General features: G+C 38.3%; 1 protein-coding gene across 29 annotated transcripts in view; it reads left to right on the forward strand.

The window, feature by feature from the left end:
- LOC117402333 (dystonin-like) overlaps positions 1-16,073 on the forward strand; it is a 205,066-nt gene that overhangs the window by 44,336 nt on the left and 144,657 nt on the right. Inside the window, exon 1 of one of the 29 annotated variants that reach the window (XM_059023947.1) lies at positions 7,913-8,015. The exons of the other annotated variants lie outside the window; for them this stretch is intronic. Within the exon in view, the coding sequence (XP_058879930.1) occupies positions 7,949-8,015 (67 nt within the window). The 5' untranslated portion in view covers positions 7,913-7,948. Of the gene's footprint in view, positions 1-7,912; positions 8,016-16,073 lie in introns of those variants that run through there. 29 annotated transcript variants of the gene reach the window in all.

A 16,073-nucleotide genomic window follows, 5' to 3' on the forward strand; every position in this document is an offset into this window, starting at 1 on the left:
CTGAAACATATCAAATTTATAAAGTACTAAAAATTAAAGGTATAAGTTACATGAGACTTGTGAAAATACATATTTGTCGATTTGTGATATAATGTACTGTTCATCTCCCTTTGATAGAGGACTGCTACAGTATTAGATGCTTGGTTGGCTAGTGCATCAGTATGCAATGCAGCACAAATTACTAATGGTTCACTGTCTCAATTATCAAAAGTGATGACTCATTCTGAAGAACAGAATAAACTGGAGAGTTCCCCTTCAGCTTCCCTGAAGGAATTTCAGACAGTAATCACTGAGGGATAACCGCAGCAGTGTGGAGTAGTGGTTAGGGCTCTGGACTCTTGATCGGAGGGTCGTGGGTTCAATCCCCAGTGGGGACACTGCTGCTGTACCCTTGAGCAAGGTACTTTACCTAGATTGCTCCAGTAAAAACCCAACTGTATAAATGGGTAATTGTATGTAAAAAATAATGTGATATCTTGTAACAATTGTAAGTCGCCCTGGATAAGGGCGTCTGCTAAGAAATAAATAATAATAATAATAATATCCCACCTGAACAAATTGAATACCTTATGAAATGAAATCATTACCATACAGGCTACCCTGGGAAACCTGTACCCTACTGACAGTGTTATGACCGGTGTTTCAAGTTATTTTGTCCCACTCCTTTTTATTAATGAATGCTTCATTTTTAAGCTTCTAGACCGCACACTGTTTATGAAAAGTATTGCTGGCAGCCACTACACAGAGCTCTTCAATAGAACAGAGATGTCATAGTAGAGGTTACCAAAAGGGTGGCTTTATTATTTTTGGTCAAAAAGGATGAAGTGGATTTACAAAGAGTGACTGTATTTTGTATCTCAGTAATTGCTAGAAATGCAATAATCTTTCAGTGAAGTGCAAAACTATACACAGTGCATTATCCCCCAGCAAAAAGCATACAAAAACTAAAACAAAAACAAGTAGGTTGTGTAATAAATGTTGTCTGTCTCGTCAGATGACCCTGGCTTTTGCTTTTTTAAAGGACACTCTGGCTGATATGCACTATATAGTCTATTTACAGTAAATTGACTTTTAAATATATACAAAAACACCTTCAAACCAGTCCTGGTCAAGTCAGACCTGAAATACAATTTTTACCTGTCATGTGCACAATATTTAAAAATAGAGAAATGAATGTATTCACACTTGTGTTGTGTTTGGTTCATACTCTACAAACACTGTATGTTACAAATTATTAGACGTACAGTACAGTGAAGGGGCTAACAATTCTGTTTGAACACCTATAGGAAACCTGCAACAACGATTGAAGATGTTCACACACTTAATGGGTTTTTTGAATTTTACTGGCATTATTTGGAATCAAATTGACAATTTTGCTAGAAACATTCTTTTTTGCATTTGTTTATGTAAGCAGGTTATTTAGCATTTTATGTATTATTTTGCTTCAGAAAATAACGATGGTTTTCATATCCTGTTTCCTTGGATTTGGAATCCAGTTATAATACAAAAATGATTCTAAAGAATTTTGACTTTCAGTTTACTTTGTACAGAATGTAGACAACCTGAGGTACTGATATCCATGCAGATACTCTCTGATGATGCCATTTTAAAACTATATACTGTCTGTACTGTCTGCCTATAAAATGTGGTGTGTTTAGCTTGAGTTCTGTACTGTCCTGGCAGGCATGGAATGCAGAAGGTCAAATGCTTTCAATACAATTGGATCCAACGAGGTCATCTCTGCAGCGGTAGCATGGTGCAGATAAAACATACAAACTACAGTTTACCATGCTTTTACCATGCTTTTACTATGCTATACATCTTTCTTGTGCTGTCTACTCCTAAAAGCTTTTACTATGCTTTACTTCACTTTGCTGTGGTACTGTGCCAGGGTATAATGCAGCCTAATAGATTTGTATAATACAGTGCATTATGCTAGACTGACTAGTTTGTGGCCTTGTGATGCTATCATTTAATCTATAACTATAAAATACTCAATAGTGGTAAATTGGGTAAAGCGGTAAAAAAAAAAAAAACACTAAACGAAACTGTAAATTGAATGACAAATGTCATTGAGATTGAGATTTATAGTTAAATAACAGTAAAACCAAGGTATGCTTTAAGTATACAAGCATATTATTATTTGTTTATTTAGCAGACTCCTTTATCCAAGGCGACTTACAGAGACTAGGGTGTGTGAACTATGCATCAGCTGCAGAGTCACTTACAACTACATCTCACCCGAAAGACAGAGCACAAGGAGGTTAAGTGACTTGCTTAGGGTCACACAATGAGTCAGTGGCTGAGGTCAGATTTGAACCAGGGACCTCCTGGTTACAAGCCCTTTTCTTTAACCATTGGACCACACAGCCTCATATATTTTTATTAAGGTGCCAGTGAAATGCAGTTGTGTATGTCAGATTTTATATTGGCGCTGTATGACAGTACAGGACTTGCTTTAACTGTTTCGAAAAAAAAAAAAAATCTACTGTATGCACCCAACACCGCCACTAGGGGGCAACATCTGCTATCTGAATCTAGACAGGCCCTCATAAAAGACAAGTGTGAGACATCAGGGAATTGTAGGCAGAATGCATTAAAATAATACCATGCATACATTGGTGTGCTAAGACCATTTTTTTGCCTTTTAACATCATTTACAAAGTGAATATAATTGGCCAAAGCTCAATTTTTACCCCTGAAATTGAAACAGTTACAGTAGTTCTATGTTTCCTATTGTGGTTAGCCACTTGTCGCAGAACTTTGAAGTAAGAATGATGTAATCATTTTTTGTATGAAATAAAACAATTAGAAATGTTTTTTCATAGCACCCTGCATGACAATCTGGAATGTATTTGTGAGTCTATTGAACTGAGTTGAGTGGAGCAGAAAAAAATAGCATGATTGCCTATAAAATATGACACTAATGGTATTTTTAAGACCAGGTCCTAAGTACATACATTGTTATTGTTTTGTTGAACATTGTTCATGGTGTAAGTACCAAATGCAATGTCATGGGTGGGTGAATGCTGCCTTGTGTGCTGTGGAACACAATGAATGAAACGTAATGTACTGGAATGCCCCCCCTGGTGTCAACCAAGGAGTTTACACTGAACAAGACAGGCAATACTTTCAGAAAGTTTGCCAAGTGCCAAACAAATCAGCGACAAGTCTTTCAAAGGACACTGCATTGCTATTGTAGATCACTAACTGACAATAATAAATTCCTATCATATTTTTTTATTGGTTTGTTTGTTTTCTCCATTCAAACGCTTATGCTCCTAAATTTCAGATATGTACGACACCTGTTATAATACTGTGTTTAGTAGCCCTTTATTGGCCCAGGAGACTGGTTTTCAACTCTGATGCAGCTCCTGAGTGGCCAGCCGTGGAGACTGCCCAAGCGCCATGACCTGCTCAGTCAGGCATGGGGGAGCTTATAGCATCCTGACCCATCGATCCTGCAGCTCTGGGTCTGGCCCCTGAACAGTTTCATTTGAGCCGTCTGGGTCTGTCCAATAGGATTACTGACACCCTACAAAATGTAGGGTACAAGTGGGGTACAAGTGAGTCGTCTTGCAGTCGTGGTGCCTGCCTCGTGGGTTTGACCCCACGACCTGTCCCATGGCAGTTATACTGCAATTTTTTGCTAGGCCTTTTTGACGAAGGGAAATCCCCCTCTCCATTGAAGGTCTATCTGGCAGATATTTCAGCTTGCCATGTCAAGATTGACTCGGTCTCCCCAGAAGCTCACTTCCTGGTGGGGCAATTTTTGAAAGGGGCTTGGCGGCTTCATCTGCCTATGAAGGACATTGTTCCTCGCTGGAGGCTAAATGTGGTGCTTAATGCACTCATGAAGCCTCCATTTGAGCCCCTGCATTCAGCTGAGCTGAAATATTTATTGCTCAAAGCGGCTTTAATGCTTGCTATCACCTCCGCACAGGCTCTGCGAGCAGCTTTGATATATCTTATTCAGGTTGCGGGTCTTTCAAAGGTAAATAACCGCACGGTAATGGTAACATTTCTATTGCAGGGAACCTGGGTTATGATAATAACTAAACATTTTCTCTGCTGTGTTATTTTTAGATGATCTAAATGGAACATCAGCACAGATTAAACCAATGAATTAACAGGAAATAAAATGTTATATTATTTTAAAAGGCCTAGCCAGTTTAGGCTGACAGACTTGATAGGAAGTAACTACTTAGTTATTTAAAAGCCATGACCCTTAGAGCAGTATACCAACAAATATTTCACCATTTTATAATATTATAGGAAATATTAGCCTTATGTGTTTTGTCTCAACAATAAGGGAGAACCAAGTCATTTTATATGCATCGCAGATTTCTCATGATTGTAAATACATTTTCTCTTTTTTGATTACAAAGATACAGTATGTGAATATGCATCATACACATGGGAGGGGTCATATGCAATATAGACTTATCCCCTCAACACCACCCGACCAGCATGACAGTAAACATAGACACAATGAAGCATTATTATTATTATTATTATTATTATTATTATTATTATTATTATTATTATTATTATTATTATTATTATTATTATTATTATTTATTTCTTAGCAGATGCCCTTATCCAGGGTGACTTACAATTGTTACAAGATATCACATTATATTTACATACAATTACATTATTTTTTACATACAATTACCCATTTATACAGCTGGGACATTTGCTAGGAAATCTGGACTGTCCTGACCATATAGAGACTGTTGGCATGTATGCCTTTGTACAGTGGAAAAGACGTCAGAATATTTAACCAACTTTAAAAAGATTGTAGGTTCAGCAGCTTATCTGACTATAAAAAATTAAAGTCAAACACAGTTGGATTTTGATTTGCTGCAACATGGATGCAAACTAAACAGAATCTTCTGCTGTTTATATTTTGTGGGAAATTATTCATAATCTACAGTAGTCTGCACATTTATTAGAACACCCCATTGCTTTTGTAGTTGTGTTTTGTTGTACATATGACATCGAAAAATGTAGTGATTGTCTAATTTAATTGATGACTTTAATAGGCTACACATGCAATTCATTTAAAATAGTAAGAGAAAAGGAGCACATAAAAATGCATTTTTAAAAGTTGTTTAAAATGCCTAATTACAGTAAGGCACAACGTGTCTATAGTTTCTATATCTGATTTTTGACTGGAAATTTAGATTATCACACCTTGAGGTTTTCATGCAGATAGGTATATAAATGACAAATCTTGAGGTGTTTGAATAATTTTGCACACTACTGTATATAAAGTCAATGCATTTACAGTAGCAGTTTCAGTAATGTACGAGCTATGTTTTACTAATTATACCCAGTTCCTACACATTACTTTGGTAAAATTTCAGTGTTTTGCAAAATGATGCATTGATGGTACAAAAGCAGAAACACAAGGGAAAAAGTCAAACCCTACAGTAGGAAGTCATTTGTCTATACATACAGAAGAACCCCAAGGTTGTTCTCTTTTGAAAATCAATGTCAGTTAATACCTAATTTTTCCACTTGCTGTCAGCATTCTATTTTAGTTTTGATTCCGGTGGTACAGGTATTGTTTTAATTTCCATTTATACAAAACAACTGTTGATGCAGTTTAAAAACAGCAAGCCCAGGACTGACATTGTTCTTCATAGGCCTGACTGTTAGCAATTTCCTTGTTTTTTCTACTTATCTGTTTAGGTGCATTTAAAAATTGTTTATCAAACCCCTCTTCTTTTCTACACAACTCGAATAACCTGTTGCTGCATCCAATTTACTGAACAGGGCCAAAGATTGTCAGGCTTTAAAATAGGGCCCATATTGTTGTCTTGGCAACTTCTTGGCAATAAATCTTACCGTAAAGAATTAATCTAGTGGTGACACTGAAGTATTGCAGTGGTCTGGTAATCAGGGTGGAACTCTTACACTCCTAACACAGGATTTTTCCAAACCAAAGACAATACATACTGTAGGCTACTGTGTAATTTCATAACAAAATATGTTGTTAAACTTTTTTATTCAGTATAGTAAAGGGCTACATTATGCCAATGCATTACAGTAGACGTTAATCTGTGTTTCAGTAATTCATGTTGTGATAATCTGTGTGGTTTAATACAGTACATTATCAAAATGTATTAGTGCAGAAATGATCTGATCTATGTGGAAGTGGGTATTCACACGCTTTACTAGTGTGGAAACCAGCGTATCTGTGCGGAAGCGGACTGTCAACATTTCATTTAATTCAATTAAATTGAGTACAGTATAGTGCAAGCCAATGGACAGTACTGCATTGTAGTTACTGAAACCAGTGACAAGCGAGCAGAAAGCAGATTTAAGACTCTTTTAGCCTGGCAGTCTGAATATGAAGAGCAGTTACGACAATTAAGGACAGCGCAAGATCAGTGACTTTTTTAAACCAGCTCTCTCTGCCTCTGAACAACGCTGATTATGTACAATATATATTCTGACCATTGTTGGGGCATTATATTTTATTTTTATTATTGCATTTTTTAATTAATAGCACAGGGATTTCCCAAACAGTAAACTCAATTTCGGCTAATCCGTGTTTTTCACCAATTTCAGGCTCAAACTGGTCCCAATCTGCACGGATTAACGGGGGTCTACTGTATTAGTCTCTTTGTTAATAGTTGCAATATACTGTAGTACGTGACCTTTCTCCATTTTCTTTTCTCATAGATTGCATGTGGGTAGACTGGATTTATATTTCTTAGACAAACAAGCATACTGATAATATATAATCAGAGACTGTGGCTGAAAGTTATTGGTATTTATTTGCATTCCACCTAAAGCTGATTTACGGACAGGGAGCAACATGTACAGAGAGTGATACTGTACTATTACTGTACTATTTCATTCCTGGGGTCCCTGGTTCGTATACAGAGTTTCAGAAATCTGAGAACAAACAGTGCAGTGTAACTTTAATTGAGTGGACAATCCACATGTCAAATTACCATTGTAGCAAAGGGTGTGTCTTCTTGAGATTGGTGCTCTTAGGACTTATTCATACATCAGTGTCTGCTGATGGACAGTCATTTTTAAAATATATGATATTTAGCTATGGAAATCTTTCCTGAATCGTCATAGGCAGAGTTTACATAAGTACAAATATATTAGTCTGACTATTGCATGGAATAGATTTAAGGGTAAAAAATAAGATTTTGTTATTGAAAATAAGGTTGAAAAATAAGGTTAAATTAGAATATGGTATGATAATTATTGGAGAACACTGCAGATTTAATATGCTTAATAAGCATCTTTGTTATGATCAATCTTTTTTTTTGTAGTGAAAAAAATGTAAACATTCTCTTAGGGTAGTTACTTTATCCAAGGCGACTTACAGAGACTAGGGTGTGTGAACTATGTATCAGCTGCAGAGCCACTTACAGTTACGTCTCACCCAAAAGGAGGTTAAATGACTTGCTCAAGGTTACACAGTGAGTGAGCTGGGATTTGAACCGGGGACCTCCTGGTTACAAGCCCTTTTCTTTAACCACTGGACCACAGCCTCCTTAATACAGAGTGATAACATTTATTCATGCACAAAAACAGTTGTTATAAATTACACACAGCACCATATATACATTTTAATTGACTAACACTTTAGGGTGTTATGTTTACCAGATTAGGGTGGAAGATCTGCTTCGTTAAGCAACAACAAAGTAGTAACCAGCAGAATATAATTTGCAAAAGGTTTAAATAAACAATACTAATGACTACCTCAGTTAAATAATTAAAATGTTAAGTAGCTTCTTACTTGACTTGGGATTGGAAAAGCTGACAAAACTTGTTGTTCTGGAACAGTAGTTATTTAGAAGGGGAGTCACTGCCTTCCAGGCAAACGGGAGGAGTCTGCTGCCTTCAGCTTGTAACACTTCCTACTCCAAGCATGCAGTATCTCTAAAAGCACTTGGAAGAACCTAGAAGAACGATGTGGCATTTGCTTAAGAGTGAGCAAGAGCTAAATGCACATCTGGTGAAGCTGATGTGCTGCATGGGTCAGTATACCTTCTCCTGCATCCTGTTACCATTTATTCAACTTGCATGCCAAGGCTTAGTCCTTTGCTTCATGTTCAGTGTTGTAATCACTGGTTCTTACTGTGTGCCTGAGCTTTTGCCATGGAAGGGAATGTGTTGAGGACTTGCAAATCTTGTTGTGTAACTCCTGTAACATTTTCTGTTATGTTCACATAGATTTTACTCAGAGAATTCAGAAGTGCTAGTTTGTGGACGGTAATTCTCAGATAATTGAAGGAGGAGCAGGGTTTGTCTAGACTTTGGTCACGAATCAACTGCGTAATAAAGCCAAAAACATTTCTTAGCTTTTACTGAGGGCCACAGCACTGCTGGCTTTCTGTTCCCACTGCAGTCATTCATTTCAATCAGAGCATCAGTATTGTTGCAGGAGGGTGAATGATCTGGTTACACTATGACATTCACAATCCTCTTTCCTCTTTCAAATCCGCTATATCAGCTCAGCGAAATGTTTTGAGCTTTATTCCCCAGTTGATTTATGCTCCATAATGTGTAAATAAAAATATTAAAACAGTATGGGATTTTGTTGAAGAAAGTGTGTTGAAGAAAGTAATGTGGTTCTTAAAACACTTCTCTGTAATCCTTCATTTATTCATGTCTAGGCAACAGCCTTATTGCTAAATCAGAATAGTAAAGCTTTGCAATGAAACGTAACACAGTAAAGGTGTGTAGCAAAAAAAAGAAACACCTCCTGTTTTTTGATGCATGAAGCCCCAGAAAAGTGTCAGTAATTTGACTTGTGCATACTTGTGTTTCTGCTGTGAAGGTAGTTTTTACAGTTAAGAAAACAAACATTTTAATCGAGAACTGTACATTTGCCAGACTTTTTTTTTTTTTTTTTGTAAATCAGGGCTAAAGATTACCACTGTGATTATTTTGGTAGTTTGACAGAACAAACAATTGATACAGGTGTATATTGAAAATGTGTAGTGTGCTATATACATGTACCTTTTTTGATTTAAATAACAAGTCAATATGCTATGCTTTATGATGACTGGCATGAAACATCCCGGTGTGGTACTATACAGCAATTGCCTAGTTGCTGTAGCAACAATAAAGTAAATATAAACTGCAGACAGTACTTGAGTAATGGAATAATAACAAAACATTCATTTAGTGAAATGGCTTATAAAAAAGGAGCATTGTAAGCAGAAATATACATTCAGTACAGAGAATCTGCAATGTGGATGATTTAAATTGCAATTGAACAGATGATTTAATGATGATAATGAATTTGGTCTGAGACCTTGTCCATGGGTGCTGACAGTTATCCGCAATGTTGGCCGGCTAGCGAAACACAGATAGGAAGTGGCTCAGCCACCTCCCCCCAAAAGACAAAGCCACCAAACCATAATGAATGGTTAACGCAACAACTGCAGTTGCGCAATTCCACCTACCCCCAAAAATAGGAAAAGGATGAATGAAAAGTAAGCAGCTGAAACACGGGCCCGAAATGCATTGAGGGAGAGCCTGGCCTCTCTGGCCTGCCACGCACCCTGCAGAAACTAAATACGAACCGCTCGGCACTCCGGTAACGAAATAACCCCTACTCACAGGTAGAAGGAAACCTTTGGGAATGAGGGTAACCCTTCCTCCAGGCCGTCTCCCTGTTTGGCCTCGCCACGCATGACTGAGGCCAAACAAAAAGAAGCGACATGAATGAAAGCCACATTGAGTTTTTATGGTGCTTGGATATGACGTGTTGATTAGTGGGTGGATTCTCCTTTCCAGAAATACAACCAAGTTTTTCCATTTTTAAGTATTGCATCATTTCCACATGTCATACAATTCAAGGACGTTTCACTCAAAAGCATACTTTAAAGTCCTCTCTTTGAACCTCATGGCAAACCTCAAGGGTATGAGAGCAGTTCATTCTCTATACCAGTGTTTCCCAACCTGTGGTCACGGACCTCTTGTGGTCCAAGAATAAACTCCAGGTGGTCCGTAAACAACTCCCAAAATTTGGTTACGCAGTTCTTGCAAAAACCCATTTCTACACAATCACACGTTGTGCTTCTACTATTACTAAGCAACACAACAAACAGCTTTAACCACGTTATATATAATTATAAGATATGTATGTAGTCTGCATTTTCCCCCTTTATCTGTTTTCTTTTATTACGGGTGTGTTTATAAATTAATATATATATTACAGCTCCCTTTGATGCAATACCAAGCATCACCTTCAAAGCCACCATTAACTGAAACAGCTTTCTAATGTGAAACAAATACTAACTAAATAACTTGCACATTATCAAGGCACATTGCTTTATATATGTACATCGAGTGAAGCTAGCGACTCAGTGAGTGCAATAAGTTGCATTAGAAATGGAAAGATTCATTTGCTTCATGAGGTAACGGTTGCATGGACCAGCACTGTTATTTACATTTACTGGATCCGAGGACGACCCAAGCCCCAGCGCATTATTTGTCAAACAAAACTCTTAAAAATTGAGATGCCATTTAACTACAAAGCATTCAGAATGTGAAAAAAAATTAAACAAAAGAAACAGGAACTTTGCCATCAGCAACTTTCAATGTGCAAAATGACAACATTCCTTGCTGATCTGGTAGCAACAATCCAAGCCCAGGAATCTCATTAAGTTAGGTACCTTATATAAATGCTTTACTTTCTACATTTACTTCTACATATACACATAAAAAGTAGTTTTGAAATGCTGTTGTGAAAAAAATATGCAGCAAATGGTCCGTAGGAAAGATTCAAACACCAAGGTGGTCCCTACATTGAAAAAGGTTGGGAACCACTGCTGTACACCCATCCAAACCTTCAGCCCTCTTTTAACAGGAGCCTAATGTCAATTTTGACAATTGTGGTTTTGTGATGTGGACTGCTGTTGTGGTGAAAGTTAATGTGTTAACTCCAATGATCTTTCATCTCTGAAATAAATTGAAGGAATGAGCCTCCCTTCTATTGTTTGCCAGGAAAGGTTACATCACAAGGGATTTACAGTCAAACAAAGGCTTTCAATGCTTAAATGACAATCCTTAAATGTCAAAACAGTTTTTATGAAACAAAAATGGAATCCCTGTACTGCAGTGATGGCCAATACACCAAACACTGCGATCCATCTCAACAGGCTCCGCGATCCACCAGTAAGCTATGACCAACAATTTAATTTAATATAATAGTGTCCAATACATAAGATAGCAATAATAAAACAAAACAACCACAACAACAAAAACGGAACAAACGCGCAATCAAAACATTTTTAATATTAAGCATAGGCAGTTACAAAACAGAAACTTCTTGAAACCTGGTGTAAGCAGGGCTCTACACAATTTTTTTTTTAGGTACATGTGCGCCTAAGTTAACAAATTTAAATTGGCACTGAAAAATTTAGGGACACACACAAAAAAAAAAAAAATACAATTTTGCTTAAATGTATTGTTAACTATCTACAAATCTTTTTTCCCTTCCTTTCTTACATAACACTTTTGCATCAACAAAATTATAATGGACAACTTTTTTTCCAATTTATATGATTTTAACTGCCTGGTAGCATCTTCCTCAGAATGGGCTAATTGCCATTTTTATGGTAGCGGGATGGCCTGGCTGACGTTTCTGGATGTATGCCTCTCTGCACATGGTGTGCCGTTTTGAAGCACTGTGCGTAATATATATATATATATATATATATATATATATATATATATATATATATATATATATATACTGTATATACAGTACTGTGCAAAAGTTTTAGGCAGGTGTGAAAAAATGCTGTAAAGTAAGAATGCTTTCAAAAATAGACATGTTAATAGATTATATTTATCAATTAACTAAATGCAAAGTGAGTGAACAGAAGAAAAATCTAAATCAAATCCATATTTGGTGTGACCACCCTTTGCCTTCAAAACAGCATCAATTCTTCTGATCCCTGGAGCCAGCATTACACTTCAGCCATTAACACCAGACAGAAGGATATCTACATCATCATATGGAAGGAAACGTAAATGGATGGAGACGCATATGGATCACATTAGTTTACTGTAAAGCTACGTCTTAGTTGGTGCTTATCTTGGCGAGAGCCGAGTTCAAATCAGCATGAAGTTTTAACATCTACTCTCGTGTAATGGAAATCTAGGTACACTTGCACAAAGTCAGGGATTTTGTAGGCATATACTCAGGTGTATGATTAAACAATTATACCAAACAGGTGCTAATGATCATCAATTCAATATGTAGGTTGAAACACAATCATTAACTGAAACAGAAACAGCTGTGTAGGAGGAATAAAACTGGGTGAGGAACAGCCAAACTCAGCTAACAAGGTTTACTGTAAAAAGTCATACACCATGGCAAGACTGAGCACAGCAACAAGACACAAGGTAGTTATACTGCATCAGCAAGGTCTCTCCCAGGCAGAAAGTTCAAGGCAGACAGGGGTTTCCAGATGTGCTGTCCAAGCTCTTTTGAAGAAGCACAAAGAAACGGGCAACGTTGAGGACCGTAGACGCAGTGGTCGGCCAAGGAAACTTACTGCAGCAGATGAAAGACACATCATGCTTAGTTCCCTTCGCAATCGGAAGATGTCCAGCAGTGCCATCAGCTCAGAATTGGCAGAAAACAGTGGGACCCTGGTACACCCATCTACTGTCTGGAGAAGTCTGGTCAGAAGTGGCCTTCATGGAAGACTTGCGGCCAAAAAGCCATACCTCTGACGTGGAAACAAGGCCAAGCGACTCAACAATGCACGAAAACACAGGAACTGGGGTGCAGAAAAATGGCAGCAGGTGCTCTGGACTGATGAGTCAAAATGTGAAATATTTGGCTGTAGCAGAAGGCAGTTTGTTCGCCGAAGGGCTGGAGAGCGGTACACGAATGAGTGTCTGCAGGCAACAGTGAAGCATGGTGGAGGTTCCTTGCAAGTTTGGGGCTGCATTTCTGCAAATGGAGTTGGGGATTTGGTCAGAATTAATGGTCTCCTCAATGCTGAGTACAGGCAGATACTTATCCATCATGCAATACCATCTGGGAGGCATCTGACTGGCCCCAAATTTATTCTGCAGCATGACAACGACCCCAAACATACAGCGAAAGTCATTAAGAACTATCTTCAGCGAAAAGAAGAACAAGGAGTCCTGGAAGTGATGGTATGGCCCCCACAGAGCCCTGATCTCAACATCATCGAGTCTGTCTGGGATTACATGAAGAGAGAGAAGCAACTGAGGCTGCCTAAATCCACAGAAGAACTGTGGTTAGTTCTCCAAGATGTTTGGGCCAACCTACCTGCCGAGTTCCTTCAAAAACTGTGTGCAAGTGTACCTAGAAGAATTGATGCTGTTTTGAAGGCAAAGGGTGGTCACACCAAATATTGATTTGATGAAGATTTTTCTTCTGTTCACTCACTTTGCATTTAGTTAATTGATAAAAATAAACTATTAACATGTCTATTTTTACAGCATTTTTTCACACCTGCCTAAAACTTTTGCACAGTACTGTATATATATATATATATATATATATATATATATATATATATATATATATATATATATACAGACGTGCTCAAATTTCTTGGTACCCCTCCACAAAAAACAAAGAATGCACAATTTTCTCTGAAATAACTTGAAACTAACAAAAGTAATTGGCATCCACCATTGTTTATTCCATATTTAATAGAAATCAGACTTTGCTTTTGATTTTTTATTCAACATAATATTGTAAATAATAAAACAAATGAAAATGGCATGGACAAAAATGATGGGACCGCTAACCTAATATTTTGTTGCACAACCTTTAGAGGCAATCACTGCAATCAAACGTTTTCTGTAGCTCTCAATGAGACTTCTGCACCTGTTAACAGGTAGTTTGGCCCAGTCTTCCTGAGCAAACTGCTCCTGCTGTCTCAGGTTTGATGGGTGCCTTCTCCAGACTGCAAGTTTCAGCTCTTTCCATAGATGTTCGATAGGATTCAGATCAGGACTCATAGAAGGCCACTTCAGAATAGTCCAATGTTTTGTTCTTATCCATTCTTAGGTGCTTTTAGCTGTGTGTTTTGGGTCATTATCCTGTTGGAGGACCCATGACCTGCGACTGAGACAGAGCTTTCTGACACTGGGCAGTACGTTTCGCTCCAGAATGCCTTGATAGTCTTGAGATTTCATTGTGCCCTGCACAGATTCAAGGCACCCTGTGCCAGGCGCAGCAAAGCAGCCCCAAAACATAACCGAGCCTCCTCCATGTTTCACTGTAGGTATGGTGTTCTTTTCTTTGAAAGCTTCATTTTTTCGCCTGTGAACACAGAGCTGATGTGACTTGCCAAAAAGCTCTAGTTTTGACTCATCTGTCCAAAGGACATTCTCCCAGAAGGATTGTGGCTTGTCAATATGCATTTTAGCAAATTCCAGTCTGGCTTTTTTATGTTTTTATTTCAAAAGTGGAGTCCTCCTGGGTCTTCTTCCATGGAGCCCACTTTCGCTCAAAAAGCGACGAATGGTGCGATCAGAAACTGACGTACCTTCACCTTGGAGTTCAGCTTGTATCTCTTTGGCAGTTATCCTTGGTTCTTTTTCTACCATTCGCACTATCCTTCTGTTCAATCTGGGGTCGATTTTCCTCTTGCGGCCGCGCCCAGGGAGGCTGGCTACAGTTCCATGGACCTTAAACTTCGTAATAATATTTGCAACTGTTGTCACAGGAACATCAAGCTGCTTGGAGATGGTCTTGTAGCCTTTACCTTTACCATGCTTGTCTATTATTTTCTTTCTGATCTCCTCAGACAACTCTCTCCTTTCCTTTCTCTGGTCCATCTTCAGTGTGGTGCACACAATGGTACCAAACAGCACAGTGACTACTTTTCTCCGTTTAAATAGGCTGAATGACTGATTACAAGATTGGAGACATGTGTGATACTAATTAAAGAAACTAATTAGTTTGAAATATCACTATAATCCAATTATTTATGATCTTTTCTAAGGGGTACCAACAAATGTGTCCAGGCCATTTTAGAATATCTTTGTAGAATAAGCAATAATTCATCTCTTTTCACAGCTTCTTTGCTTTATTCTATGACATACCAAAGGCATGCAAGTATACATGATAAAATAGCTTTTAATTTCATCACTTTTCAGGAGGAATGAAGCATTATTTCAATGAGCTGTAAGGGTACCAACAAATTTGAGCATGTCTGTATATATATATATATATATATATATATATATATATATATATATATATATATATATATATATATATTGTAAAAGAAACTCACCCACTCGGGTTCATTGCCCCTTTAAGAATACGACCCAGACACGAGAAATTGAGTTTTTAAGCGCTGACGCGCTAATTTTTAATAAACACAAAAGTAAATAAAATACACAAAATAAACACCTAGCTCTTCTGAGCACTAACTACACACGCAGGAACCTAACTATCACAGGACGGCTAAGCCGTTTCCCTGTTCCACAAAACTTAAGCACACAGGTTTGCACTGTACCTTTCTCTCGGGACTGCCGGGAAGCAGAGCACTCCTTTCTGCCTCCTTCCATTCAGCAGCCTCGAGCAGACTGCCTGTTCTCCTTTTAAACCCCGCACCTGGGCCTAATTTCCAATAACGCCCAGGTGCGGATGATAATTAATAATAAAACAATTAAACAAAACAATAAAGCAACACAAATCAAAAGTGCATTTCTATAGCAGGGAGGTTTTAACCCCCTCCCTGCTGTTTCTCATAACCCGCTACTTTACACATCCCCCCCCCTTGTCTTTACAAGACACAGGCCACGAGACGGCCACCTCCTCCCCTAAAACATAACCACCCACCCTCAAGTCCATAAATGTCCTTTCTTGCCCTCTTCCACGGGCAGGCTTGAGGGTGGATCGGTCCACATCCCGGCTCAGCCAGGTAAGGACCGCGCACCGGCGACAAGGGGACCCAACGGATTGACAGGGGCGACCGAAGCGTAGACCACTGGAGGATGCAGCAGTGGGCAGAGATCTTCCCCTGGGAACCGGCGCAGTGATGTCCGATCACCCAGGGGAAGCGAAGCAGCGAACA

This window comes from Acipenser ruthenus, chromosome 5 (genome assembly GCF_902713425.1).
Source record: "Acipenser ruthenus chromosome 5, fAciRut3.2 maternal haplotype, whole genome shotgun sequence".
Classification (NCBI taxonomy): domain Eukaryota; kingdom Metazoa; phylum Chordata; class Actinopteri; order Acipenseriformes; family Acipenseridae; genus Acipenser; species Acipenser ruthenus.